At 40.0% G+C, this 26421-nt stretch overlaps 2 protein-coding genes across 7 annotated transcripts in view; both read left to right on the top strand.

The window, feature by feature from the left end:
• CHD8 (chromodomain helicase DNA binding protein 8) overlaps positions 1–6363 on the top strand; it is a 64986-nt gene extending 58623 nt beyond the window's left edge. For 5 of the 6 annotated variants that reach the window (XM_043983053.1, XM_043983050.1, XM_043983055.1 and 2 more), the window contains one exon: positions 5360–6363. In XM_043983053.1, coding sequence (XP_043838988.1) covers positions 5360–5947 — 588 coding nt within the window. In that variant the 3' untranslated portion in view covers positions 5948–6363. Of the gene's footprint in view, positions 1–2288; positions 2335–5359 lie in introns of those variants that run through there. The other variant, XM_043983056.1, reaches the window with a different exon arrangement.
• A 1053-nt stretch (positions 6364–7416) lies between these two features.
• Positions 7417–26421, top strand: part of SUPT16H (SPT16 homolog, facilitates chromatin remodeling subunit) — a 31831-nt gene continuing 12826 nt past the window's right edge. The window contains exons 1-15 of the mRNA XM_043985398.1: positions 7417–7769; positions 14830–14922; positions 15431–15601; positions 16222–16374; positions 17253–17399; positions 18101–18252; positions 18616–18788; positions 20259–20349; positions 21229–21302; positions 21394–21506; positions 22680–22745; positions 23699–23794; positions 23884–23999; positions 24253–24406; positions 26237–26364. Of these exons, the coding sequence (XP_043841333.1) occupies positions 7704–7769; positions 14830–14922; positions 15431–15601; positions 16222–16374; positions 17253–17399; positions 18101–18252; positions 18616–18788; positions 20259–20349; positions 21229–21302; positions 21394–21506; positions 22680–22745; positions 23699–23794; positions 23884–23999; positions 24253–24406; positions 26237–26364 (1793 nt within the window). The 5' untranslated portion in view covers positions 7417–7703. The remainder of the gene's footprint in view (positions 7770–14829; positions 14923–15430; positions 15602–16221; positions 16375–17252; positions 17400–18100; positions 18253–18615; positions 18789–20258; positions 20350–21228; positions 21303–21393; positions 21507–22679; positions 22746–23698; positions 23795–23883; positions 24000–24252; positions 24407–26236; positions 26365–26421) is intronic.

Here is a 26421-nt window from a genome sequence, read left to right on the forward strand (position 1 = left end):
AGCCAGCGTCACTTCCTGACGCCAAAGAAAAGACTCCTGGTCTTGCCCTCAAAGACCTTTGCTTCATGGGTGGAACTCTTCTACAGTAAGTCTCCAGCAGGTGGCGTCATTCCAATCGTTACACTCCTCTCCCATCTCTTCCCCCACTCCATAAGCCTTTTCCTGTTACTTTCATGTAGGATTTCGCTTCTGCCCTTCCCCCTCCCCCAATGAATTCCCTTCACCCCTCAATTTAACCCTAAAGATGTTATCATCTAGCTAAGTGATACAGTGAACAGATCATCACCCCTGGACCCAGGGGGATCCCAGCCAAAACCTGGTCTCAGACACAAGACAGTTGCCCACTGTACGACCCCAGGTATGTCCCCCAGCTCCAGTTTTTTTTTATGGTTCTCTAGGGTCTTATATTTGAAAGTCAAATTTGCTATTCAGTTCAGGTCTTTTCATCACAAATATCTGAAAGTCGTCTTTTTCATTAAAGTCCCATTTTTTCTGCTGAAAGATAATGCTGAGTTTTGCTGGGTAGGTGATTCTTGGTTGTAATCCCATTTCCTTTGCCCTTTGGAATATCATATTCCATGCCCTCTGGTCCTTTAATGTAGAAGCTGCTAGATCTTGTGCTATCCTGACTGGGGTTCTACAGTACTTGAATTCTTTCTTTTTGGCAGCTTGCAATATTTTCTCCTTGACCTGAGAGCTCTGAAATTTGGCTATAATATTCCTAGGTGTTTTCCTTTTGGGATCTCTTTCAGGAGTTGATCGGTGGATTCTTTCAGTTTCTATTTTAGCTTCTTCTTCTAGAATTTCAGGGCAATTTTCCCTGAGAATATCTTGGAAGATGGTGTCTAAGCTCTTTCCTTGATCATGGTTTTCAGGTAGACCAGTAATTTTCAAATTATCTCTCCTGGACCTATTTTCCAGGTCAGCAGTTTTTCCCAGAAGATATTTCACATTGCCCTCTATTTTTTTATTCATTTGGATTTGCTTTATTGTGTCTTGGTTTCTCATAAAGTCACTGGCTTCCATTTGTTCAATCCTAATTCTTAAGCAATTATTTTCATCAGAGAGCTTTTGTACCTCCTTTTCCATTTGACTTTTCAAGCTGGTTACTTTTTTCTCATGTCTTTCCTGCATCACTCTCATTTCTCTTTACATTTTTACCTCTACCTCTCTAATTTTATCTTCAAAGTCCTTTTTGAGCACCTCTATGGCCTGAGACCAATTCATATTTTTCTTGGGAGCTTTAGATTATAGGGGCCCTGATGTTGACATCTTCCTCTGAGGGTGCCCCTTGGTCTTCCTTGTTACTGAAGAAACTTTCTATGGTCCTCACCTTTCTCTGTCAGCTCATCTTGCCTTTCTTTTACTTGACTTTTAGCTCCTTAAAGTGGGCCACTGTTTCCAGGCTGCAGGATCCCAAGCTTCAGAAGTCCCAGGTGGTATGATTTAAGGAGAATCAGGTTCTTCCCTCACCCGGCCTGTTTCCTGGTCCTAGATGACCCCAGACCAACTTACCAATCAACCAGCTTTGTGTGTTGTGGTTGTTAGTACTTATGAGCCTGTGCCCCTCCCCGACCTGGGCCACTTCTACTCGAGTCTACCACCTGGTTCTCAGTAGGGGTGTAAAATCCAAGTGCTGCCTTAGCACCAGCATAGACCCCTGTAGTCTCTTCCCTGCCCAGGGCTCAGCCCACTCACCAGACTGTGAGCTTAGTTCCAGACAGCACTGGTACTTCAGCTGATTCAGAGGCTCTGGGGGTCTCCTTCTCTGGTGAGGCCTTCCTGAGACTGGATCTGTGTCAGGGTGACTGTGGGGTTGGGCCCAGCTCCTGTATCAGCACAGCAGCTCCCTCCTTCTGACCTTCCAAGCCGTTCTTGGTGAGAAGATGATTTCAGCACATTCTTCTGTGAGTTTTGCTGCTCCGGGCATTTTCCTGTGACCTTATTTGGATGTTTTTTGGAGCGATCGTGTCATGAGTTCTCGGTAATGGTTAATTCCAAACACATTGGGATTCACTAACAATTTTTCAGATCTTGATGGGGCCTGGGACGTGAGTCATTAGGTTTCTTTGCTACCTTTCCATGTTGATGTGCCATTGTCATGGGGGAGTGGGGACAGTGGATTAATGTAGTTTTCCCCCATTTTTGTGCTATAAATGGGTGATTGCAACCTGGACTTGCTGCTATATTTGTCTCCACTGTGTCATTTATACAGGTTTCCCTTAGTTTATGTAATGAATTTGTCCCCGAAATTTGTATGAATCATATTCTTTTTTTTTTTTTTTTAGGCAATTGGGGTTAAGTGACTTGCCCAGGGTCACACAGCTAGTAAGTGTTAAGTGTCTGAGGGCGGATTTGAACTCAGGTACTCCTGACTCCAAGGCCGGTGCTCTATCTACTGCGCCACCTAGCTGCCCCTGAATCATATTCTTAATGAGTAGAAGAGCTTACTATAGAAAGGAATACTATTATGGACTCTTTTTGCAAAGTTGAATAATCATTCTTGTTTTACCAATCTGAACATACATGTAGATTGTTGTTTTTTGGGGAGGGTGGGTTAAGTTGTATACACCCCTAAGGTCACCAATTGGCAAGAACTATGTTACAGAATCTAAAATTTAAGTTGTGAAGGACCTTAGTGAGTAGCTAGTCTAATCTCATTTTTAAAATGAGGGAACTTAAGCCCAGAGATAAAGAAATTGTCTATTTTTTCTTAAAAATACCCAGCACAATATTTTTCTTATAGTAGTCATATTTATTGATGAGAATGAATAAATAAAACCTGCATCTGAGTGTTTCTCAACTATATCAGCCTTCATAGTACCAAAGGAGTCTCACAGTGATGGCATCAACATGTTCCAGGGAAACAGAGAGAGAGAAAAACCTTGCGGGGGGGGGGGGGGGGGGGGGAATGATTCACACATATCAATATACAGGGTGCCCAAGATAAAGCTTTAATAGCTTAATATTGCACTAAGACTTTTGGTATACCCTGTATATATTTATGTCAGTACTTTTAGGATTGTGATTTTGCTAATGTGGGTGCTTCTTGTACATATGCAGATCATAACTCTTCTAGAGTTTAGTAGATGGTTTTTAAGAGTTGCTATGGGGGCAGCTAGGTGGTGCAGTGGATAGAGCACCAGCCCTGGAGTCAGGAGTACCCGGGTTCAAATCTGGCCTCAGACACTTAACACTTACTAGCTGTGTGACCCTGGGCAAGTCACTTAACCCCAATTGCCTCACTTTAAAAAAAAAAAGTTGCTATGGCCAAAAAAATTAATCACCCTCTGGCCATCCTACTTATTAATCTCTCCTAGTTTACCTAGTCTAGGCCTCAGAAAATAGCCAGCTCCCCACCTTCTACTGGAAGCTTTCTTAGCTCGATATAGGATTATCCAGAGCTTACATTCTCCCAGCATAGCCACCATTTTGTTGGGGAAAAGGCATACATATTTAAATATGCATTTAGATCTATTACTATGTATTTGGCAGAGTACCAATTCAAAGAGCTAACACTCTTGTCATCTTTTCTTTTTTTAAATGTAGCTTAAGGCTCTTCAGTTTTAGTTCAGGCACTTTTTTAGTATTGCATACCAATGAAAAGAACAATACTCTTAGATGATTAGTATGAGTTATAAGTGGTGAATAACAGTCTCTGGCACAATTATTAAATAAAACTAAGAAATTAGATTGTTATTCTAAAACTGCATTGTAACTGAATATTGTGACTAGTCAGACCTTTAGATGGGAGCTTTAAGGTATTCTGTTTTCCAAGGCAGGGAAGGGTATGAATAGATTAAAAATAGAATCCTAGAGCATATAAATGAACTTAGAGTTCAACTAGTCCAATGCTCTCATTTTAGAGAGGAGAAAATGGAAGCCAAGAGAGGTTAAGACACCTAAAGTTAATCTGCCCACAGTTGTACAAATAGTGTCAGATTTGGGATTTGAATCCAGGTCTTCTGACTCCATATGTGCTTCAGAAATGGTTACCAGGGGCAGCTAGGTGGTGCAGTGGATAAAGCACCGGCCCTGGATTCAGGAGTACCTGAGTTCAAATCCAGCCTCAGACACTTGACACTTACTGGCTGTGTGACCCTGGGCAAGTCACTTAACCCCCATTGCCCCGCAAAAAAACCCCACAAAAACAAAAAGAGCAGCTATAGATATTTCCTGGGCAAGTCACTTAACCCCAATTGCCTCACTAAAACAAAACAAAACCAAACCAGAAATGGTTACCAGTAGTCTGAATTTACCCACCCCTGGTGCACTAATAGGTAATATGGTTAAATCTGAATGTTGCCCTTCATATGTGAAAATAACATTACAACTCACTATTATGCGTATGTATTGTCTTATAAGTTTATATAGTAAACCAGACAAACGCTGGCTTGGTCCCTCTCATTTTTGTTGTTTTTAATCTTTATTTATATATTTTATTTTTATATCTCCTTCAGATCCAAATTCATCCCTCCTTTCTCCCCTCCTTTGAGAGCCATCCCCTTTTTTTTTTCCTTCCATCGAGGCAATGAGGGTTAAGTGACTTGCCCAGGGTCACACAGCTAATAAGTGTCAAGTGTCTGAGGCCAGATTTGAACTCAGGTCCTCCTGAATCCAGGGCCAGTGCTTTATCCACTGCGCCACCTAGCTGCCCCCCTCCCATCCCTTTTTTTTTCTTTATTTTAGTGAGGCAATTGGGGTTAAGTGTCTTGCCCAGGGTCACACAGCTAGTAAGTGTTAAGTGTCTGAGGCCAGATATGAACTCAGGTCCTCCTGAATCCAGGGCCAGTGCTCTATCCACTGCACCACCTAGCTGCGCCCCCATCCCTTTTAACAAAGAATACAAAAGGGGGGGAAATTGCAGTTCAGCCAAGATAACCAACACATCAACTGATTCTGTGTGTATATACATATACATATATATGTGTATATGTGTATACATATATGTGTGTATACGTATACATATATATGTGTTTTCCACACCCATCTTCCCCCATCTCTGCAGTAAAGGAGGGAGGTGCATTTTTTCTTTTATTTAGAGCTAAACTTGATGGATATAATTACATGGCCAAAAGATATGGGTTTGTGATCTGAATAGCTGGGGTGGGGTGGAAGTGTCCTATGAATTTATAAAAGAACAAACTTAGCTGGCCTTAAAAGAGATCAAATTTATGACCTGTGCTCTAACTTACTTAGCCTAATATCCCCCTACACATACATACTAGTTGGAATATGCTAAAATATGACTGAACTAGTGAGGTATGCTGTGAGAAAGCTTTTGCAAACTAAGAAATCAGTTTTGACTTGTTTTTCTTCCTTGTCTCCCTCCTTTTTTTCTCCCTCCCTTTTTTCCCAGAGTCATCTCTCTGACACTATGTTCAACCGGGTCCTACCAGGCCCAGTTGCACCAGACAATAGCAAGAAGCGAGCCCGAAGAGTACGGCCAGATCTCTCCAAGATGGTGGCCCTGATGCAAGGTGGGGGCTCTGGACCCCTGTCTTTGCATAGTACCTTCCAGCATGGTAGCAGTGGCCTACAACCTGTGTCAGCACTAGGTCACAGTAGTGCCACCTCTACATCTTTGCCTTTTGTGCCATTTGTGATGGGAGGTACAGTCTCCTCCCCTCATGTAGACTCCAGCACAATGCTTCATCACCAACATCACCACCACCACCACCACCACCACCATCACCACCACCCAGGCCTGAGAGCTTCTAGCTACCCTTCCACGCCAGCTACCACCACCTCTGCAGGCACAGCCCTCAGGTTGCCACCACTGCAACCTGAAGAGGAAGAAGAGGAGGAAGAGGAGGAGGAAGATGATGATGAGGAAGAAGATGATGACTTATCTCAGGGCTATGATAGCTCAGAAAGGGACTTCTCACTCATTGATGACCCTATGATGCCAGCCAACTCGGACTCCAGTGAAGATGCTGATGACTGAGGTCCCAGCATGGTCCCCACTGCTTTAGTGGCTGTTGAATTTTTTTCATTCACTCTGGCCCTTGGACTGTGGAAAAAAGAAAGGGGCAGGAGAGAGATGGGAAAACCCAGGACTTGGGGAGGTGGAAAAGAAAAAGAAAACTTGTACCTAATTGCTCCCAAACATGAGAGGATTGGGTGGGCAGGGGAACTCATCAAATAATACATAACCACTTCCTCATTTCTGGGGAAGGAATGGAGACTGGAGCAGCTGGTGTGCTCATTTACCCCTTCCCTGGACACCTCCATTAACAGACTGTAGCGCTGGCCCCAGCCTCTGGCAGAGCCTGTTCCTGCTGGAACTGTGGATACAGGCTAGAGGGTCAGGAACTGTTACCTTCCTTCCCCTTGGCATTAATAAATTTAAGTTAATCCTTTTCCACTCTTCCCCAGTGATGTTTTTGCTCCTACATAATGTATTTCAGAGGTAAGAGTGTTCATTCTGAGCATACATTAGCCACTTTCTTAAACATCAGTGCTTCTCAAATCAATTAGTTAACCAAGCCAATGACCTATGTGGGGCTTTGAAATGAAATAAGCTTATAGCAGGTGAATAGTGTGGCAAGTGTGCTTCAGTTGTCCAGATGAGATTGTTCCAGAGGTGGGGGCAGAAAACAATTTCTCCATGCCTTTATGATCCTGGTATTTGTACTCTCTGGTCCTAACAGGAATTTAAACGGACATATGGCCACGCTTCTTTTCAAGGTCATTAATGAGTACTGTGACACTGGGCACTAAACCAGTGGGAAACAAGACCTAACGACCATGTGGCCGGCCTCTTTCGCACTGGTTTTCATCCTGCTCTATTTTGGCCCAATCACCCCTTCCCATTTTATTTCAGTGCCCCAAGTAGATGAAGCTAGGGCCAAGTCATCAGAGTGCTATCTCGCGATGAAAGCTTCCCCGTGGCCGCAGGCTGCAGGCGTTTAGCACCAGAGCCCACATGGGAAAGGGACGTATATTCCTCCCCTCAGCACCGGGCCGGCTGGGAGGGAGGGGAGGAGAGGTTAACCACTGCCGGGCTGGGGGCCCACTTCACAGCTCCCCCAAACCATCATCGGCGGAACCAGTGGTCTGAGGCCTGACCTCGTCTCTCAGCAGAAATCCGCTCGCCCCCCCAGCCCTAATTAACCGGACGATTTCCTGTTCTCCAACACCCTCAGAAAGACGGCGCAGTTTCCTGCAGCCCGGTCTTCTCTGTAGGGGTGGGGCCTCTTGAGGCCCGCGCGCTGCGACCGCGGAACGCGCGCGCTAGCCCCTCACGTGCGGGGCGGGGCCCGCGCGGCCGCTAGCTGCTCTCCTGAGTTCCGGCCCCCTCTGCTTCCCGCTAGTAAAAGGTGCTCTGGCAGACCACGTGCAAGAGCGTGGATGTAGCGGGCGCGTCTCCGCTCGAGTCACGTGAGGATGCGTGCTCGCGCGTAGCCGCGCAAGAGTTTACTGGAAAACCCCGCGAAAATCTGGGTCTTCTGTCCGCTGCGAATTTCGTGAGGTTTTTGTTTTTGTTTTTTAACTACACACGCCTACCCAACAACCTCCCGAGGAAAAAAAAATTGTAACTCCCTGAGTCCCGGAAGCGGAAGGAGCCCTCCCCCCCCCCTTTTCCCGGAGTCTACTTCCGGGTCACTAGGAGAGTGCGGGATTCCGGGGCCGAGAGCGGGCGGTGGAGCCGGGACCTCGCGTGATTCTCGGAGCCCAAAGAAGAGTCGCGTCCCGGGGCCATGGCGGTGACTCTGGACAAAGAAGCCTATTACCGGCGAGTGAAAAGGCTCTATAGCAACTGGCGGGTAAGGAAGAGCTCATAATAATCCCCAGGGAGAGCCTTTTTCGCCATCCCATAATGCCTCTGCCTCTCGGCGCCCTTTTTTCCTTTCCCGGAGGGATTTCCTCAGGTTCCATTCCCTTCGCTTGCCCCTTCATCATTCACCACCGTCGGCCCCTCGCGGCGTCAAGTGATGAGTAGGGAGCCCCCCAACCTTCGCACTTTGGCCGCCACCACCATCTTCCCCGCTGGCCAGTCCCGAGTCACGCATTATAATCCTCTCAGAAGCTTCCCGCCCTCTCGCTCTTGCCAGTCAGTGATCACATCCTACACTACCTTTCCTGCAGCATTATTCATACAGCCTACTCACAGCCCTCCAAGAACGACTACGCTCCCCCTTACGGCCCTACCAGAATCCCACCCACCCTCGAATGGCAAGATTGAGTGGGCTGGAATGGTGTGAGTCTGGGTGTGAGGATGTCTATCAGGAGGAGGCTGATTTTTAGAATCGGAGGACCCTCCCCCCCCCCCCCGACTCCCGCCTCTTTTTTATTTCTGTTATTGCTATGTATGCTGCTCCTAAGGCACTATCTGCCAGCATCCTTGGTAACAATAAAGGCGGTGTGATTGTTTTCCTGCTTTTAGGATTTCTGGGGCACGGGGTCAGAAAAAGCTGTTGTTAATGCGGCTTTATCTCATTTCTTTTAAAGAAGGGAGTCTTTTTGTTGGCTTTTAAACACATGTAGTTGAACTTGACGTTAGTGACAGTAATTCTTTACAGCCTGAGTTGCTAAGCTGAGGCCTGTCCTGTGTTCAATAAACAAAATATCCAAGAGGAACAATTATCAATGAAAATTTAGAAAAGACTTTGCATTCTAGTTCCAAATCTTCAGTACCCCATCTTAGTTTGGAATAAGAGGTTATGCTCCTACCCTCCAATGGCACCACCTCACCCCCTGTAAAAAGTATGCTAGTTAAATTTTAACTCACATTCTGCTATTAGACCTATTAAATATTTGTAGACATTTTTTCTTGGAACTGTCTGTGATAGTCTTTAAAATGAAATATTTTTATCTGTATTGCCACATGAAAATCTGTACTTGGTAAATCAGCATATGCCAGCACAAGAGAAAATATGCATTAAAAAATGCATAGAAATTCTTTTTTAGTTTGTGACTTCCTAAAATTGTCTTAAGCAGATTCTTTTACTTACGTTTATTACTATTTTAAGATTGCAGGGGAAATCCCGAATATAATAACTGTACCAATTCAAACTTCTCTGTGAAGCTGCTATTTTCTAAACGTTTAGATCAAAGTAAACTGACTAGTTAAAACTGTCAAGTACTAATCTTTTTTCCTTCCCCACTTTGATAAAAAAATTAATATGAAAATTGTTTCTCACATAAGTTTCTAGGTGTTTGATTTTCCATAACTTTTTCTGGCTGACTGTGAACCAGTTAATTGATTGTACTGGTTGTGAAAGTCACTTAAACTTAGCTTTAATATTTTAAATAAGATATATTATAATCTGCCATATTTGGGAAGTTGGTGGAAATCCCTGTTGACATAGAGAAAGCTATCAGTATAAAATGCTATCTTTAAATCAGTAAAGTATAGGCTTCTGCCTAGAATTTTCCTGCGTTTATTTAAAGTTGTAGCAATTTCTTTTTACTGTCTCACTATTTACTTGGTAACAATTTATGGGTTATAAAAATAAGAGATTGGAGCATGTTAAGTGCTAGATAAAGCAAAGGTACCATGGGATGTCAGCATTCAAGTTGTATATAAAATGTATTAGTTTATTAAACTATTGGCCCAGTTGCAATTTAATTACTAGAATTCTGTATGAGTACATGTTCTGCATTTTTATAAGTTATTATTAATAAATGAGTGTACTTAATATTCCATTTGCAGAGCTTTCTGTACATATTTAGTCTATCCAAAATACTTTCATTCATGTCCATTGTGTGTAAAGAACTGCACTAGGCCTTGTAGAAGATAGGAAGCTTAAATCTCAACTTTCAAGGATCTTCTGGTCTAATAACTGTCGATACACATTATGTGATGGATATATTAGACATTTAATAAAAGAAAATCTTCCGTAAGGTCTGAGGGAGAAAATTACTAGCAACTGAAGGAAAAATGGAATTCTTCCTGGAGTAAGTAGTAGTGTTTGAAGTGAATTGTAAAGGTTGGGGTGCATACGTTTATTTAGAGGGGCTGTGGGGTGGTGTTTTTTTGTTTGTTTGAATTTTTCCCTCCACCCTTTTTTTTTTTTTTTTAAAGGATTTAAGATGGGTACTGACAGCAATTGGAAGTTCTTGTATAAGCTCCAGGCCTTGACCTTCTAAACAGTCTCTAATCTTCAGAGAGGTCCCAGTAACTAAAAATTAACTGGAATGAGCTCCCTAATATCTTAAGATTTGCCGCTTTTAAGCATGCTTCTCTTTGGATTGTATGACTGGTCATGGTGACTTCTTCCAATGTTTCTTCTACTTGGGGCCCAATGAGGGACCAGAGCAACTTCAAAAGTCTTCATTTTATTTTCATCCCAAATAATATATTCCTTCTCTACCCATATAGCATCCCTTGAAACAAGGGTTTTTTGTTGTTGGTTTTGTTTTGTTTTTAAAGAAAAGAGATGAGTGTAGTGGCACATACCTGCAATCCCTTCTACCAAGGATTCTGCTGTTGGTAGATCTCTTGAGCTTAAGGAGTTCTGAGCTACAGTGGATGAAATCATTATCAAGTGTCCATACTAAGTCTGGCATCAATAGAGTGAACCCCAAGGAGTGGAGGGGGGAGCACCAGATTGCCTAAAGTGGGGTGAACTCATTCATCTTGGAGCAGAACAGGTCAAAGTTACCTTCCCAATGAGTAGTGGAATGAGGTCCCTGAGTAGCTCTTGATTAACAATCAGGCAGGATAGGGAGACCCAATGCTTTTTTTTTTTTTTAAGAAAGAAGAAAAAAGTTCCAGAAATCCATCACATCGATTGTATTTGATAGTGTGTGCGATATTCTACACCTATAGCTACACCCAAAAAAGAAAAGAAAAAAATAAGATAGGAGGTAACATTTTATCCATTCTTCCCTGAGCAACTTTTACAAATATAAAAGGAACTGTTTCACTGTGCCCATTTGGGACTAATGATCCTATAGCAGATCAATTGACTTCTTCTCAGTTTCTCCATACCTTAAGGCAGCTCTACCTAAGCTATCACATTGCCTAGCCAATTTTGAGAATGTATATATCCAAATGTCAAGTGCATCAGAAAGACATGATCTCTTGATGTCTACTTGCTACAGGGAACTTTCCTACTTCAGTACTTAGTAATTTATGATTTCATCAGTTTGGATACTTTCTTTACCTATATAGATCATATTTTATCTTACTACCATAGCCCTTCTCTTAAAAAAGAGAAAGTTATCAGAATTGAAAAATGTTTATCACCAGATAGCCACCCTTTTGGTGATGAGTCTCAGATTTGTTATCCTGGCATTCAGGTAATAAACATTATTTTCTCTCTAGCCCTACTGATTAACCTTTCTAGCTTGGTAGGAACTTCCAAAGCTTACTTATACTTTGCCATAGCCTTCAAAAATGATACCACAGGGGCAGCTAGGTGGCGCAGTGGATAGAGCACCAGCCCTGGAGTCAGGAATACCTGAGTTCACATCCGGCCTCAGACACTTAACACTTACTAGCTGTGTGACCCTGGGCAAGTCACTTAACCCCAATTGCCTCACTAAAATAAAGAAAAAAACCTGATACCACAATGAAGTATGAAAATAGAATTTACTGAAGGACGGGGATACATGAATAATACAAATGCATTTAAGTTACTAATATATGCCAGACAGTGCATAAATATAAAAACAAGACACTCCTTGTCCTCAAAGAGTTTTCATTGTAATAAAGGGTGATAAAATATAGTGCTCTTGTAGGGTAGATAGCAAGAACTAAAGGTCTTGAGAAAAAGAGGGTTACAAACTATACCTGGATTAGTTTTTTAAAACAGTTTGTCTTACTGCCTTTTGTCCTTATATCACCGTTTCTTTCTACTTCCCTCCAAAATTAATCTTTGGTGACAGAGAAAAACAATTAAACAAAATATCCAATATAGATACCTTGATTGACCTTCCTAGATCAGTTTTTCGAAAAGTCATGAAATGATCCTAAACCTCTCTGGAAATCTCAAAGATGTTTGTCAAAATTCCCCCAGTGAAATTTCCGATTTCCTTGGTCCTGATGAAGGTGTTACCCTTTTTGATTTGTTCAGTAAATATAAGACAGGAACTCTAAAGAAGATAGTTATATAATGATCTTTGTCATAAATAAAACATTATGCATTCAGTTATTATGTTGCCCCGTTTAATTTTGTATATATGAGCATGCATTCAGAAAACTTTTTGGAGAATATAGGTGTGTGATTTATATTAGATGATTAAATAACATGGTTATAGTTTTTTCTGTTATTTTTAAGTTGGATATAAAGCCTCTGGTCAAGAATATAAACCCTTTTCACAAATACTTCTTCTTCTTCTTCTTTTTTTTTTTTTAGTGAGGCAATTGGGGTTAAGTGACTTGCCCGGGGTCACACAGCTAGTAAGTGTTAAGTGTCTGAGGCCGGATTTGAACTCAGGTACTCCTGATTCCAGGGCCAGTGCTCTATCCACTACGCCACCTAGCTGCCCCACAAATACTTCTTTGGGAAAATAAAATATGTATTTCAAGTACATATAGCCCTGAACATTTGATTTGAATATAATTAGAACCAATCCACCAAGCATTTAAGTATCTCCTATGTGTAGGGCACTAAAGATAAAAAGAAAGCCACAAGTGATAAAGCAATCCCTGGCTTCAAGGAGCATACATTCTTCTTACATCTTATATGGGTATTTTTATCTCTCTTACTTGAGTTTAAATCATCTTTAATTCATCTTATGCATGTATGAAACTTTGTAAGCTCTTTGAAGGCAGTGGGGGGGGCTGGGATATCTTTGTATTCTTGGTACTTAGGACAGTGCATTGCACATAAGTTCTCAAACTCATCATCAGTATTTTTTTTGTTGCAATATCAATGAAAAGATCGCTAAAAGGAAGTCAACTCTATTAATTAAAAAACCAGTGCTGATCCCAGTGAACAGATAATGAAACATCTCTTCTCTTGGCGGAGGCTAGGACCTACATGTTTGGAGTGTTATGTTCGTCTTCAGTCCTGGTCACTGTCATATATTTTTGCTTAACTGTTTTTCTTTATTAGAAGGGAACTTTACATTAGGTAGGAAGACTGTAGAGGAATATTTCTAGAAATGACTAATGTGAAAACAAAGGGCGTTGATATAGCTGGAGATATCCCATCCTCTTGTAAAGTCTAAATTACAAGATAGCAGTATTAGTCAAGGACAGTGGTCAGGTGTTACTTTGTTTCTTTTTGTTGACATTGTATCACAATGTTTATCTAATACCCTTGGAAATCATTAGGTCACATGAGTTTTCTCTGGGCCCGAATTCCTTTCAGGGTTTTGTTCTAATTATCTTCTGTAGAGAAATATTTGAAGATAATCACTGGAAAGGATCAGACATCATTTAAAAATGTCCTCAGTGGAGATTATAACATATTCTGTGATAAATGGCAACTTCGTGAGAAATAGCTTATTAATAGAGAAATATAAACAATTTGCTGAGGTTTGTTCCCTCCCATTCCCCACTGTCAATCCCAAATTTTATAAGTATTTCTTTTTCATCTGTTGAAATCCCAAATAATTTTCCAGTATCATTTAAAATAGCTGGATTTAAGTGTACTCTTGTGGTTGGGTTTGTGTTTTGGAGTTTTTTTGGGGTGAGGCAATTAGGGTTACACAGCTAGTAAGTGTCAGGTGTCTGAGGCCAGATTTGAACTCAGGTCCTCCTGACTCCACGGCCTGTGCTCTATCCACTGAGCCCCCACAATGGGCAGAGAGGTGGCGCAGTGGATAGAGCACCGGCCCTGGAGTCGGGAGGACCTGAGTTCAAATCTGGCCTCAGACACTTGACACTTACTAGCTGTGTGACCCTGGGCAAGTCACTTAACCCCAATTGCCCTGCAAAAAAAAAATCCTCACCTCATGCATTCGACTTTGTTTTTTAGCCATCTTCAAATTCCAAAAGAAGTTTCTCAAAAGAACCCAGAAATTAGTTGTCTTAGTGTTATAAGCAATAAATGAAAACAAATATTTTATTATACACAAAGTTAGTGGAAAATACAACATATATAAGTGTTAAGTATAGCAAGATACTTAGGAAAATCTATCAGGATTATACTGCGTACTGTTTGTCAAGTGCTGTACTAGGTACTAGGGATATGAAGAATGAAGCAGTTCTTACTCAAGGAGCTAACAAGTGCACATATATAGAATAAACACAAAGTATTGGATTGGCAATTGGAGGGATCAGAAAAGACTTAAAGTTGAAGGTAGTGCTCAAGCTATAACTTGAAGAAGCGATGGGTTCTATGAAGCAGTGTTAAGGAGAGAGTTCAGTAGCTATCTATGAAGAAATATGGGACCAAAACAAAACAGGAGGGGGCAGATTTAAAGTAATGCAGGGTAAGGTGTATTAAACTGGGGAGAGGCGTATGAGGCAATGGTTTATTTCATTTTTTTAAAAACTAAGAAAAAAATTACACTTATACAGCTTTATGTCTAGCTCAGTTTCTCATTCAGTGCTTGATTTATTTGCCTTCCTAGTGTCCAACTACTTTGGCAACTAGGGGCTTTAGAATGAAGTGGGGTGGAGTTGGGGGGGATAGAATCTTACAAAGCTATTGGTCAGGATGTTTTTCTCTCCTTTCTATAGAATGGTTAGAGAGATATGGGAATGGGGTCTTAATAGCTCTGAAATCACCAGATATTTGCCTTCTTTCAAGAAGTTACCTAAGAACTATGATTGTAACAGGGGGAGCTGAAAAGATACCCAAAATGCAGGGGAGGGGCATTGCTTCACCTCCTTTGTGGATAAATACCTAAGTTTGTGGTCTTCTTTTGGCAATATGCAGTTGAAAAAATTTTAAGTGAACAAATACTCTGCTCTTTGTGTTTCAGAAAGGAGAGGATGAGTATGCCAACATTGATGCCATTGTTGTTTCAGTAGGTGTTGATGAAGAAATTGTTTATGCCAAATCTACAGCACTTCAGGTAACTAGGTGGAACCATCAAAAACGGGTATTAGCAAAGTTTTTGCCCTGGGTACTATTGGCAAAGTTATTGGGGGGGGTGGGGTGAGGCAATTAGGGTTAAGTGACTTGCCCAGGGTCACACAGCTAGTAAGTGTCAAATGTCTGAGGCCACATTTGAACTTGGGTCCTCCTGAATCCAGGGCCAGTGCTCTATCTACTATGCCACCCAGCTGCCCCAGGCAAATTTAATCAGGATGGGGGTGGGGGGGAATAAAAGGAAAAAAGATAAAAAACTAGAGAGAGGGAGGGAGGGAAAGAGAATGCCCTCAAAAGTGGTCTTAAGTGTTGCTCTTGGCTCTCCCAGCTTTGATTGTAGTTGCCTATTAGGGCAGGGGTAGGCAAATATCCCACTAACAGAAGCCAATCCTAATCCTAGTAGGATACAGTTAACATTCTTTGGTGATTAAGTTCCATTTCTGCCTATGAGTATCATGACTTTTCACCCAGTCTCTTCTTTTTACCCATAGACATGGCTTTTTGGTTATGAGCTAACTGATACCATTATGGTGTTCTGTGATGACAAGATCCTCTTCATGGCCAGCAAGAAAAAAGTAGAGTTCTTGAAACAAATTGCCAACACCAAGGGTAATGAAAATGCAAATGGTGCTCCTGCCATTACACTGCTGGTTCGAGAAAAAGTAAGAAATTAAAAGAATTTATTGCTAAGACTTAAGTGTTTAACATAGTGACAATAATACCAACAAAACTATAAGAGTATTAGGATGTGGCATTAAATTCAGATCTTCATGAATATTTGGGAGGAAGGAGTTCTTTATTTTTAAGTTCTTTTCTTGGACTTTTTAACTACCAAATCTATTAGGGTTATGTGTTTGTTCTCCATGGAAACTGGTAGGGAGGTTTTTTGGTTATTTTAATCTATGTTTAATATTAATTACCACACATCTTTCTGGCTAACTTAATCATAACCATGGTATTCCCAATACTTCAGGATCTATTTTGTTGTTGTTTATATTTTTAATTCTATTCATTGCCTTCCTGTCCTTAATCATTTTCTTTCTTGAGCTATTATTCATTTGTGCTTAGTAATAAACCAGCTTAGTCATAGCTGTCATCAGGGAATGTGGGCCATTATTTCCCTTTCAGTTTAGGTAAATCAGGCCTACTGTAGAGAAATTAATGCTAAGTCCAGGTTTGGCTTTTTTGTTTAGCTAAATGCTGCATTATATCTAAAAATTGTTAGAGAAATCTAATTCTTACATATTGATAATAAACATCACCTTCCTTTTGGTGTGGCTAGAATGAGAGTAATAAAGGCAACTTCGACAAAATGATTGAAGCCATTAAAGAGAGCAAGAGTGGCAAGAAGATCGGGGTATTCAGCAAAGACAAATTCCCTGGAGAGTTCATGAAGAGTTGGAACGACTGCCTTAACAGAGAGGGCTTTGAAAAAGTAAGAGAATTGCTGGAGACCAGAATGAGTGCTGTTAAGAAAGCTTAAAGTATAAGTGTGGTTCCATAGTAGTGTAAGGGAAGTAAATTCATTCTCAAGCAGTAGAATACTATACTTCATATTTCTTTTTTAGTTTTCAAGAAGTGAGGCACTTGTACTTTTTGGTGATGATAAGATTAATAATGTTCAAGGACCTCAAAAATACCAGAAAATCTTTTTGACCAAGAAATCAAGACAGTCTTCCATAGTCTTACTTAACTTTTTTTTTTCTTTCTTTCTTTCTTTCTTTCTTTTTTTTTTTTTTTTTTTTGGTGAGGCAATTGGGGTTAAGTGACTTGCCCAGGGTCACACAGCTAGGAAGTGTTAAGTGTCTGGGGCCGCATTTGAACTCAGATACTCCTGACTCCAGGGCCGATGCTCTATCCACTGCACCACCTAGCTGCCGCTTTTACTTAACTTTTAACTGACTTGTTTCCTCTAGTCCCCAGCCTTTGTTTTGTTTTGTTTTAATCTAGAGTCAATTTATGTTTTATAGATAAAATAGGTCATTTCTTCATATTTCCCTGGTATGGCTGGGCAAAAAAAGATTTTTTTTTTCTGACCATTTTTTGGAATTTTGTCCAGTCATGACATAGTATTCATATTTTTTTTTCCTTGTTAACCCTCCTCCCCCACACCCTCAGTTTATAGATTCTTTCAACGAATATTTGAACATTTAGTGTGTAAAAGGAGCTGTGGGCTAAATTCTGTGCCATTAAGGCTCCTTACAGCTCTAGATGTAAGATCAAAACACATTCCCTGCCCTCACAGATCTCATTATCTACCTCTACTTCATTAATAGTTCTCTTATTTCAGGTTACATATTCCTTTGTCCACAGATTGATATCAGTGCAGTTGTGGCATATACCATAGCTGTGAAAGAGGATGGAGAGCTTACTCTGATGAAGAAAGCAGCTAATATCACTTCTGAAGTCTTCAACAAATTTTTCAAGGAAAGAGTCATGGAAATTGTTGATGCAGATGAGGTAACTGGTGAAGATCAACAACTTCAGAATGTTTTTTTAAAGTAAATGAAAATTTTAAAAAAATAAAGTAAATGAGAAGTAAATCTTAAAATAGTAAAAGAGGATATTTTGCTACAATTTTCTAAGAAAAGAAAAGCACTTCTTCCCCCTGCGTCCCCAGTTCTTTCTCCTACCAGATCATTCTTTTAAAATTATTTTATTTATTCTAGTAATACTGCTTAGAAGTTTCCTCATGCTGTAGAACAAAGTGAAATTCACTAAAATCATGTAACCCTAGGAGTAGAGGGTGATTGTACATTTGTTTTGGTTTTTTGTTTGTTTTGTTTTTCGGGGAATTAAGGTTAAGTGATTTGCCCAGGGTCACACAGCTAGTAAGTATCAAGTATCTGAGGACAGATTTAAACTCAGGTCCTCCTGAATCCAGGGCTGGTGCTCTATCCACTGTGCCACCTAGCTGCCCCCCATACATTTGTTTTGAATAGTAAAATTCCTTAAAAATAGAACTTTGGTCATTTGGTAGTGGTATAGCTATCACCTCCTTCAAGAACAATTGCAAATAGAAATCATAAATGAGAAAATATATCTTTTGAGATTTGTGTGCCATCAGGCACCATGTTGCATACCCCCCCTTCCCAATATTAAAGGATCAAATAAGCAGGCTGTCCCTATAATTGTTGCCTGCTTCCTGGATGTATTTGTAGAAAGTTCGTCACAGCAAATTGGCTGAGTCTGTGGAGAAGGCCATTGAAGAAAAGAAGTACCTGGCTGGAGCAGACCCTTCTACAGTGGAGATGTGTTATCCTCCCATCATCCAGAGTGGTGGCAACTATAATCTCAAGTTCAGTGTAGTTAGGTAAGCAACTATCCTTCCAATCACTGTTAGTAGTAGCCTTATGATAGTACCCTCATAGCTGCAGCTATGAGCTAATTTCTCCATTCTGAAGAAATTGTTCCTTTCATTTCACAATGGACTGAAAGATATGTGGCTCCTCATCCCTATATTACTGAACTCAATAAGTAGATTCCAGTCAATATTTTTCTTTCTTCCCTAGAGCATTGTAAATTATGCTAGCAATTTCACAATTGGTCTTTACCCTGAACTTTAGGCCACCATTCTGCTTTGAGCAAGAACCAAGGAATATACTTGCCCTGGTATTACATAGTATGAGTACTGAGTACTTCAATACTGTCATGGTTTTCTATCTTGGGTCTCAAGTGACAAGAACCACATGCATTTTGGGGCCATCACCTGTGCCATGGGTATTCGCTTCAAATCCTACTGCTCCAATCTCGTGCGAACCCTGATGGTAGATCCTCCTCAGGAAGTCCAGGAGAATTACAACTTTCTGCTCCAGCTACAGGAAGAGCTGCTGAAGGAACTGAGACATGGTAAGATTTCTGCAAAAGATAGGTTGAGTAAATGTACAGAAACATGGGCTTTTGTCTTTTCTGCATATGCTTAAATCTCTACTAGACAAACTGGTTTCTGATTTTAATTATTGGAAGAGTGGGGAGCACATTTAAGATATTTATAAATATTTCATGAATAGTTAAAATATTTTTCATGCTTGTAGAAGTAGCATGTTTTGATGCATATCTCAAGATTAACTCCCACATTCTACTTTCCTCAAAATTAAATCTGGTTTTCTGCTGACATGCCATTTTAAATCTATCCTATAAATACTACATTTCTCGTTGTTTAAGCTTTCAGATTTTTCTAATGAAAATTCAGGAAACCTAGGGTATCAGAAGGATTTTATACATAAGGAGAAATGGAACATCTATAGGAGAGAGTCTAAATTCTCCCATTAATTCATGTCTGAAATAAATCATGTTGGATCTAAGACTGACCTAGATGCTATTATAATTCAGAAAGTATCTACTAGATGACTTAGATCTGCAATTATCCACCAGCTAAGCTCCACTTGATTATAGAGGGTTGTTTTTTGTTCATCTGTTATTGCTAAAGCCTCCTGACTTTACTCTTCTAAGATAGACTTTGAGAAAATCTTAGCAAAGACCTTGTTGTTGTTGTTGTTTAGTCATGTCTAACTCTTCATGACCCCATTTGGGGTTTTCCTGGCAAAGATACTGGAGTAATTTGCCATTTCCTTCTATGGTCCATCATTTCATTAAGCTAACTAGAACAAAGCTTCTTAAACTGGTACATAACATTGTGAGGGTCGCAAAAAATTTGGCAACAGTAAAAGGTTATATATGTGTCTTTTATATACATATATACCTGGGGTTGCATAAAAATTTCTCTGCCAGAAAGGGGTCACAAGTGGGAAAAGTTTAAGAAGCCCTGAACTAGAGAACACTCCGATTTGAAATGTTCATCCATTCACGAACTAGATAGGTAGGGAAAAGGGAGGCTGTGTTGTCCTGATTGTAAAAAAGGAAATCTTAATTTGCAATATTTCAGACTTTATAGTTTATAGTATGATGGTTGTCAACTAACTCCCACTATCCCAACCCAGATTTGATTTCCACCGTAGAGATTGAAGAGTGGATAAAACAAAGTTTGCTGGGAAGGTTTTATACTTTTTTGAAAGTTAATACTTGAAGTCAGGTGGAAACACAGTCAAGACAGCTATATACTTGAAGAGATTTCCAGTTTCGTGTACAATCCTCTGTTATTATATACCTATGGAAATACTCAATTTATTTGATATTTGTTGGGTTTGGAATTGCTTTTCAATTGTAACTTTAAAAAATAAAAAGGATGGGGCAGCTAGGTAGCACAGTGGATAGAGCACCGGCCCTGGATTCAGGAGGACCTGAGTTCAAATCCGGCCTTAGACACTTTAAAAGTCTCATATTCTTAGATTTCCCTCCTCTCACTTACTTTGGCCATAGGTGTGAAGCTATGTGAAGTATACAATGCTGTCATGGATATGGTCAAGAAACAAAAACCAGACCTGCTCAACAAAATCACCAAAAATCTTGGGTAAGGGATTCTGTAAGACACAAATATAATTTTGAATTAAATCTCTTCTGTGGGCAGTAACTAATAGAATCATCCTTTTAGGTCAATTTATGACTAGCAGAAATAATTTCAGGGGGCCCTTCACACTGTATTCTAAGCAGTACCCTATAGAAAATATTCAGTTAAGTTCTACTTTTGAAAAATTCTAGGCAATCTTCTTAGATGAAAGCCATTCCAGGGTACATACTTGTTCTTCCTGGGCCTCTGAAAGATGAGAAGAAATGTGTCAGGCTGTACCAAGTGCTGGCTCAGTTGGCTGCCAGGGCTTGAAAATCCAGTTACCAGCTTGTCACAACTGGATCGTGTGGCCTAGTTATGGGTGAGTGAAGTGGAGCTTAGCCTACCTTCATGGCCATTCTAGTAGCATACCCCTAACAGTTTCTGAGAGCCATACTGGGTGTGGGTGTGGGTGTATGTGGGTATAACAGAAAGAGAGAGCTCCTGGCTTTGATTTTTGGACTAGTGTAGTAAAATTTAAATGTTTGAAAGGATGGGCACTGGGAAGCAAAAAAATGGGGAGGGCTTGATTATAGAGGTAGAAAAGGTACCTCATTTAGGTTTAAAAAAAAAATTCTTGCAATCACTGGACTAAACATGAAGAGCCTAAAGGCTATGAACCCTAATCCCACTTCATAACTGATTGACTGATGTGGACAAATTACATGATAATGTTTGAGGCTCCTTCCATATCTGTAGCAAAATTAAGAGTAGTATTTTGTTAGTACCCATATAGTGGAAGAGTTGTGAGAACTAAGTCATATATACCCTTTGTACTTTGCCAGATATCCATATTTAGGTATTTTCAGCTTGTGTTGAATTCTTACTTCACCTCTTTTATAGGTTTGCAATGGGAATTGAGTTCCGTGAAGGATCCTTGGTAATCAATAGTAAAAATCAGTACAAGTTGAAAAAAGGTGAGGCAATGCAAGTATCTTCCTTTGTCCCATTTCCCCTCTTCTCTATAAAATTTTTGTTCTTTGTTGATCCTGATTTTTGCTCTTTTAGGGATGGTTTTTAGCATCAATATGGGATTCTCAGATCTGACTAACAAGGAAGGAAAGAAACCAGAAGAAAAAACCTATGCCCTCTTCATTGGTGACACAGTTCTTGTTGATGAGGTGGGTGTCAATCGTTTGGGGCACTGGTGTTCAACAACTTTGGAAGCATGTTTCATGCTTAGGTCTTTTGTGATGGGTGAAATCTGAAATACCTGAGAAAAGAAGGTTTCAGGCTTCCAGATTTATTAAGCAGTGCATGCCATTTGTATAACAAAATCAGGACCAGGTCTTCTCAGCTTGGCACTGGACCCCAAATACATTTTTATGCATTAAAAGAAAACAATTAACAGGATATAAACCAGGATGCAAGATTAGGTAATCTGATTTCTAATTGGAGGAAAGATGAGGGACTTTCCAAGTTTCTAGGGGGACAATGAACAGGTACAATTCCCTGAAATCAGAAAAAGAGGAATTCCATTCTCCCTTTCCCCCTAACTGTCTGTATTCAGTCAAAGAAACAAGAAAACAACAACTGAGTATTATGAGGCCAGTTTTCATATAAGACACATGGGTTGCTTTAAATACAGAATATGAGAAAACTCATTGTATCGGTCTTTGGATCTGACTGGGTTTCTAGTCAGCATAACCTAGGTAGAGACCTAAGGATCTCTAAGTAGCAGATAGAGGGGGTCCAGCTTCTCAGCCACACACAGCTAGGTTCAACCGATATAATAAGGTTTTCTCCCAATTCCCACAATTGAATAAAGTTTTCTCACAAGACAGAATTTGGACTAGACTTAAGATTGAATAGAAAGGGAAGGAACTGAGCTAGATCCAGAACTGAGTCACAAGATGGACTTAGTGTGGTTCACACAATTCTCTCATTTTTCACATTCTGTTAACTTGTTTTAGTGACCCGAATGATGATCATTGTCTGAGAACAAATTGTTAGGTCATCATCCAAGGGAAAATGTTTGTAACTAAGATCAGAGGAATCATTTGAACCAATATTGACCAGATTAGCTCTAGGACCATACTGTTTAAGATAGTTCAACCAGCATTTATTAAGCACCTATGGTGTACTACGTACTATGAATTCATAGAAACAAACATAACTCCTGCCCTATATGAGCTCAAAATCTTGGTAATCCGTATCTAGAGAATGAAAACCAATATTCTTTAAATATCGATTGAGTCGTCACTAAATACAAAGTATTACTTACTTTGCTGAGTTGAAAAAAGAACATGCTATCATTATCTCTAGCAATGTCCAACTTCTGTTCTTTGTCCTAGGATGGTCCAGCTGTTGTTCTTACTTCTGTCAAGAAGAAAGTGAAGAATGTGGGCATCTTCTTAAAGGTGAGAAAGCACAGGAAAATGTTCATATTTTTTTCAGTACTATATCACATCAGATGCTTGCAGTCTGCTTCAAGTTTTTTATTCACAAGAAGTGGAGTGTGTCACCTGTTGTTTATTCAAAAATGGGAATTTTTTAAAAACAATATAAAAAGCAGACTGGCCCTGGATTCAGGAGGATCTGAGTTTAAATCCAGCCTCAGCCACTTGACACTTACTAGCTGTGTGATCCTAGGCAAGTCATTTAACCGACATTGCCGCACCCCTCCCCCTCCCCCCCCAAAAAAGCAGTCCCTTCACTATTCCTTCCCAAATCACCCATTTAACAAACTTTATTCTTAAATATAAAGAATAATTTTAATGCTTGTCGGTTTTGTTCAATTCAGTGAGAATATTGGTATTTAAAAGTGAAAAACTTTTTAAGATCCATGAAATTGTTGACATAATCAAGTCATAATTCATTTCTCACTCCAGAGTTACAATATTGATGATGACACTATTTCAGTTTCATAAAAGAGAATTTACTTCTGTGCAGATAGGCAGATCCAAATATTACTGAGTGTTTGGCCATATAACTAGAAATTTCTAGTGGTTAGGTGCTACTGGTTTGCTTAGTTAAATGACTAAGTAAAAACAGTTTTGCTAAAAATCTCAAGCAGACCATATTTTCCCACGAACCATATATTTTATGCCCATGGCATAAGAACAAGGTATATAAGTTTAGGGGGCTATTTTGTTCAAACATTCTTTTTTTTCTTCTTTTTTTTTGCGGGGCAATGGAGATTAAGTGACTTGCCCAGGGTCACACAACTAGTAAGTATCAAGTATCTGAGGTCGGATTTGAACTCAGGTCCTCCTGAATCCAGGGCCAGTGCTTTATCCACTGTGCCACCTAGCTGTCCCCTGTTCAGACATTCTAATGTGGAAAAACTCGATTTGTGTGTGTTTCACCACAGAATGAGGATGAAGAAGAAGAGGAAGAGGAGAAAGATGAGGCTGAGGACCTTTTGGGACGAGGTTCAAGAGCAGCTTTGCTCACAGAGAGAACACGAGTAGGTGCCCTGTTTTGTAAATTGTTCACATCTTTTGCCTATGGGTGTTGTATGTGGTTTTAGTAACTTGCATTTATTCTCTTCCTTAGAATGAGATGACTGCAGAGGAGAAGAGGAGAGCACATCAAAAAGAATTGGCCACACAACTCAATGAGGAAGCCAAAAGGCGTTTGACAGAGCAGAAAGGAGAACAACAGATTCAGAAGTAAGAGAATTGCTGATGACTGGAGGGATTGAGCCCTAAGACTTCTTTTTTTTTTTTTTTTGGTGAGGCAATTGGGGTTAAGTGACTTGCCCAGGGTCACACAGCTAGTAAGTGTTAAGTGTCTGAGGTTGGCTTTGAACTCAGGTACTCCTGAATCCAGGGCTGTTGCTCTATCCACTGCGCCACCTAGCTGCCCCCAAGCCCTAAGACTTCTAAAGTCTCTCATTGTTCACTTTTATTGTTCCCATTCTAGAGCCCGAAAATCTAATGTATCCTACAAGAACCCATCGCTGATGCCTAAGGAACCACATATCCGTGAAATGAAGATTTATATTGATAAGAAATATGAGACTGTAATAATGCCCGTGTTTGGCATTGCAACACCCTTCCACATTGCCACAATTAAGGTAATTAACTACAATATTCTGGATTGGGTTTCATCTAAAAATCTTTATAGACCATTGTCCCTACTCATTATTAACTATGTTGTTTCACATTATCCTTCCTTGTAGCCCTACCTTCTTTAATGCACTTTTCCTGTTTTATTCACTATCTACTTTATGCACCTATTATTCTTTGTTTCTCTCCCCATTTTCACTTCTTAAAAAATTGAATGTTTCAGGTGAATATTCAGAACTAGATTGTCTGTCTGGTTTTTCCTAGGACTTCAGAAAAGGATGTTTCATCTTTTTTGGTTACACATTGAGAGTTTAATGCACTCTCAATACAATAAGCTATGCAGTGATAAATATTGGATCTTTGGAGACAAGTGTTGCTTAAGGTGGGGTAACCTCATCAAGCTTTTTTGATTAGGGAGGTAAATTTAGATAAGAAATGGTCTCTGCCTCCTGAATTGATTTAGTTTAGTAATAGAATATGACACACAGAAAGGAGGCAGGAAATATAGTTTGGCTTCAGTGTAAAGCATATATAAAATAAGGCTAAAAATGTAGTCTTGTCATGTTGTGAAGAACTCTGAATGTGAAGTTGAATTTGAACTTTTGATTATATACAACATAGAGAACCTTTAAAGAGCATAGTGATATCACCAGATCGATGCTTAAGGAAGACTAGTTTGGCAGTGATGTGAATGATCAATTGAAGGGCAGAGTGATTAGAGTCTGAAGACTTGTTGGGAGACTACTGCAATTGTCTAGTGGGTGGTGTTGGTGACATAAGCAGAAGTAGAAAAGGTCAGTGGAATTAGGTTTTGGAGAATTAATTCCTTATTGTAACATGAAGATGAATTGGGCATGGTTGCAAGTGCCTATAATCCTGTCTGTGAAGGAAACAAAGGCTAGTGGATCTTTTGAGCTCAGTAAGTCTTAGCTGCAGTAGGATAAGCTCACCAGAATTCTGCACTAAGTTTGGCACCAGTGTGATGATCTCCTGGGACCTAGGGCCACCAAGTTTATAAAGATGGGCAAACCTGTCCAAGTCAGGGAGACAACCTCAAAAAAAGAACCTTGGTTCTCAAATGCTATAACAATAATAATACATAAGATATGGTGAGTTTTAAATGCTTCAGAGAGTATTTGGGACCATTAACCCAGCTAAGTTTAGAGAGTTCATCACCATCTTTTGCTAATGATATGTTGAGGAAGGAGGGTGCAATGCATGATTCATGAAGAAATCTTTTAAGGCATAGAGGGATTGTGATCTGGATGTTTAGAAGTACTCTTCACAGATCTTTTAATATATTGTAGAGTTTAAGGTACCAGCAAGATATCTAGTTGAAGATGGTCTCTGGACAAGTAGACATGTGAATTTAAGGTTGAGGAAGAAGGGTCAGCACTCAAAATAAAGATTTGCAAAAGTAATCATTGAAAACCTGGAGGTAAATGAGATTGCTATTAGAAAGGTCCTCTTGTGAAAAGAGCCAGAGTCTTGAGGAACACACACCTAAAGGTTCTGACAATGAAAGAGATCTTTTTTTAATGGGACATTAGTGAATAGAAGAGGAGGAACTAACAATATTAGATGCTGCAGGAAGTGAGGAAGGATAAAAACTAACGAAAGATCATTGGACTTCATAATTTTAAGATTATTTGTGACCCGTGAAAGATACTTCTTTAAACTGGTTGAAGTGAGATTGCAGCGGTATTGAGAAAGTAGGAGTGAGAATATACAACTTTTTCCAGAAATTTGGCTATGAATGAAAAGGAGAGGCAGGAAATGTCTAGATGGCAAAGAAAATTTTTTTGTGTGTTTTTTGTCTTCCTTTTCTCTTTGAATAGAATATCAGTATGTCTGTGGAAGGAGACTACACCTATTTGCGAATCAACTTTTATTGCCCAGGCAGTGCTCTGGGCAGGAATGAAGGCAACATTTTCCCCAATCCAGAGGCTACATTTGTCAAGGAAATGTGAGTCCCAGGACACCACTCATGCCAACATCCCTACTGGCTAAAGGATAATTCCTG

The sequence above is a fragment of the Dromiciops gliroides genome, chromosome 2 (assembly GCF_019393635.1).
Source record: "Dromiciops gliroides isolate mDroGli1 chromosome 2, mDroGli1.pri, whole genome shotgun sequence".
NCBI classification, from domain to species: domain Eukaryota; kingdom Metazoa; phylum Chordata; class Mammalia; order Microbiotheria; family Microbiotheriidae; genus Dromiciops; species Dromiciops gliroides.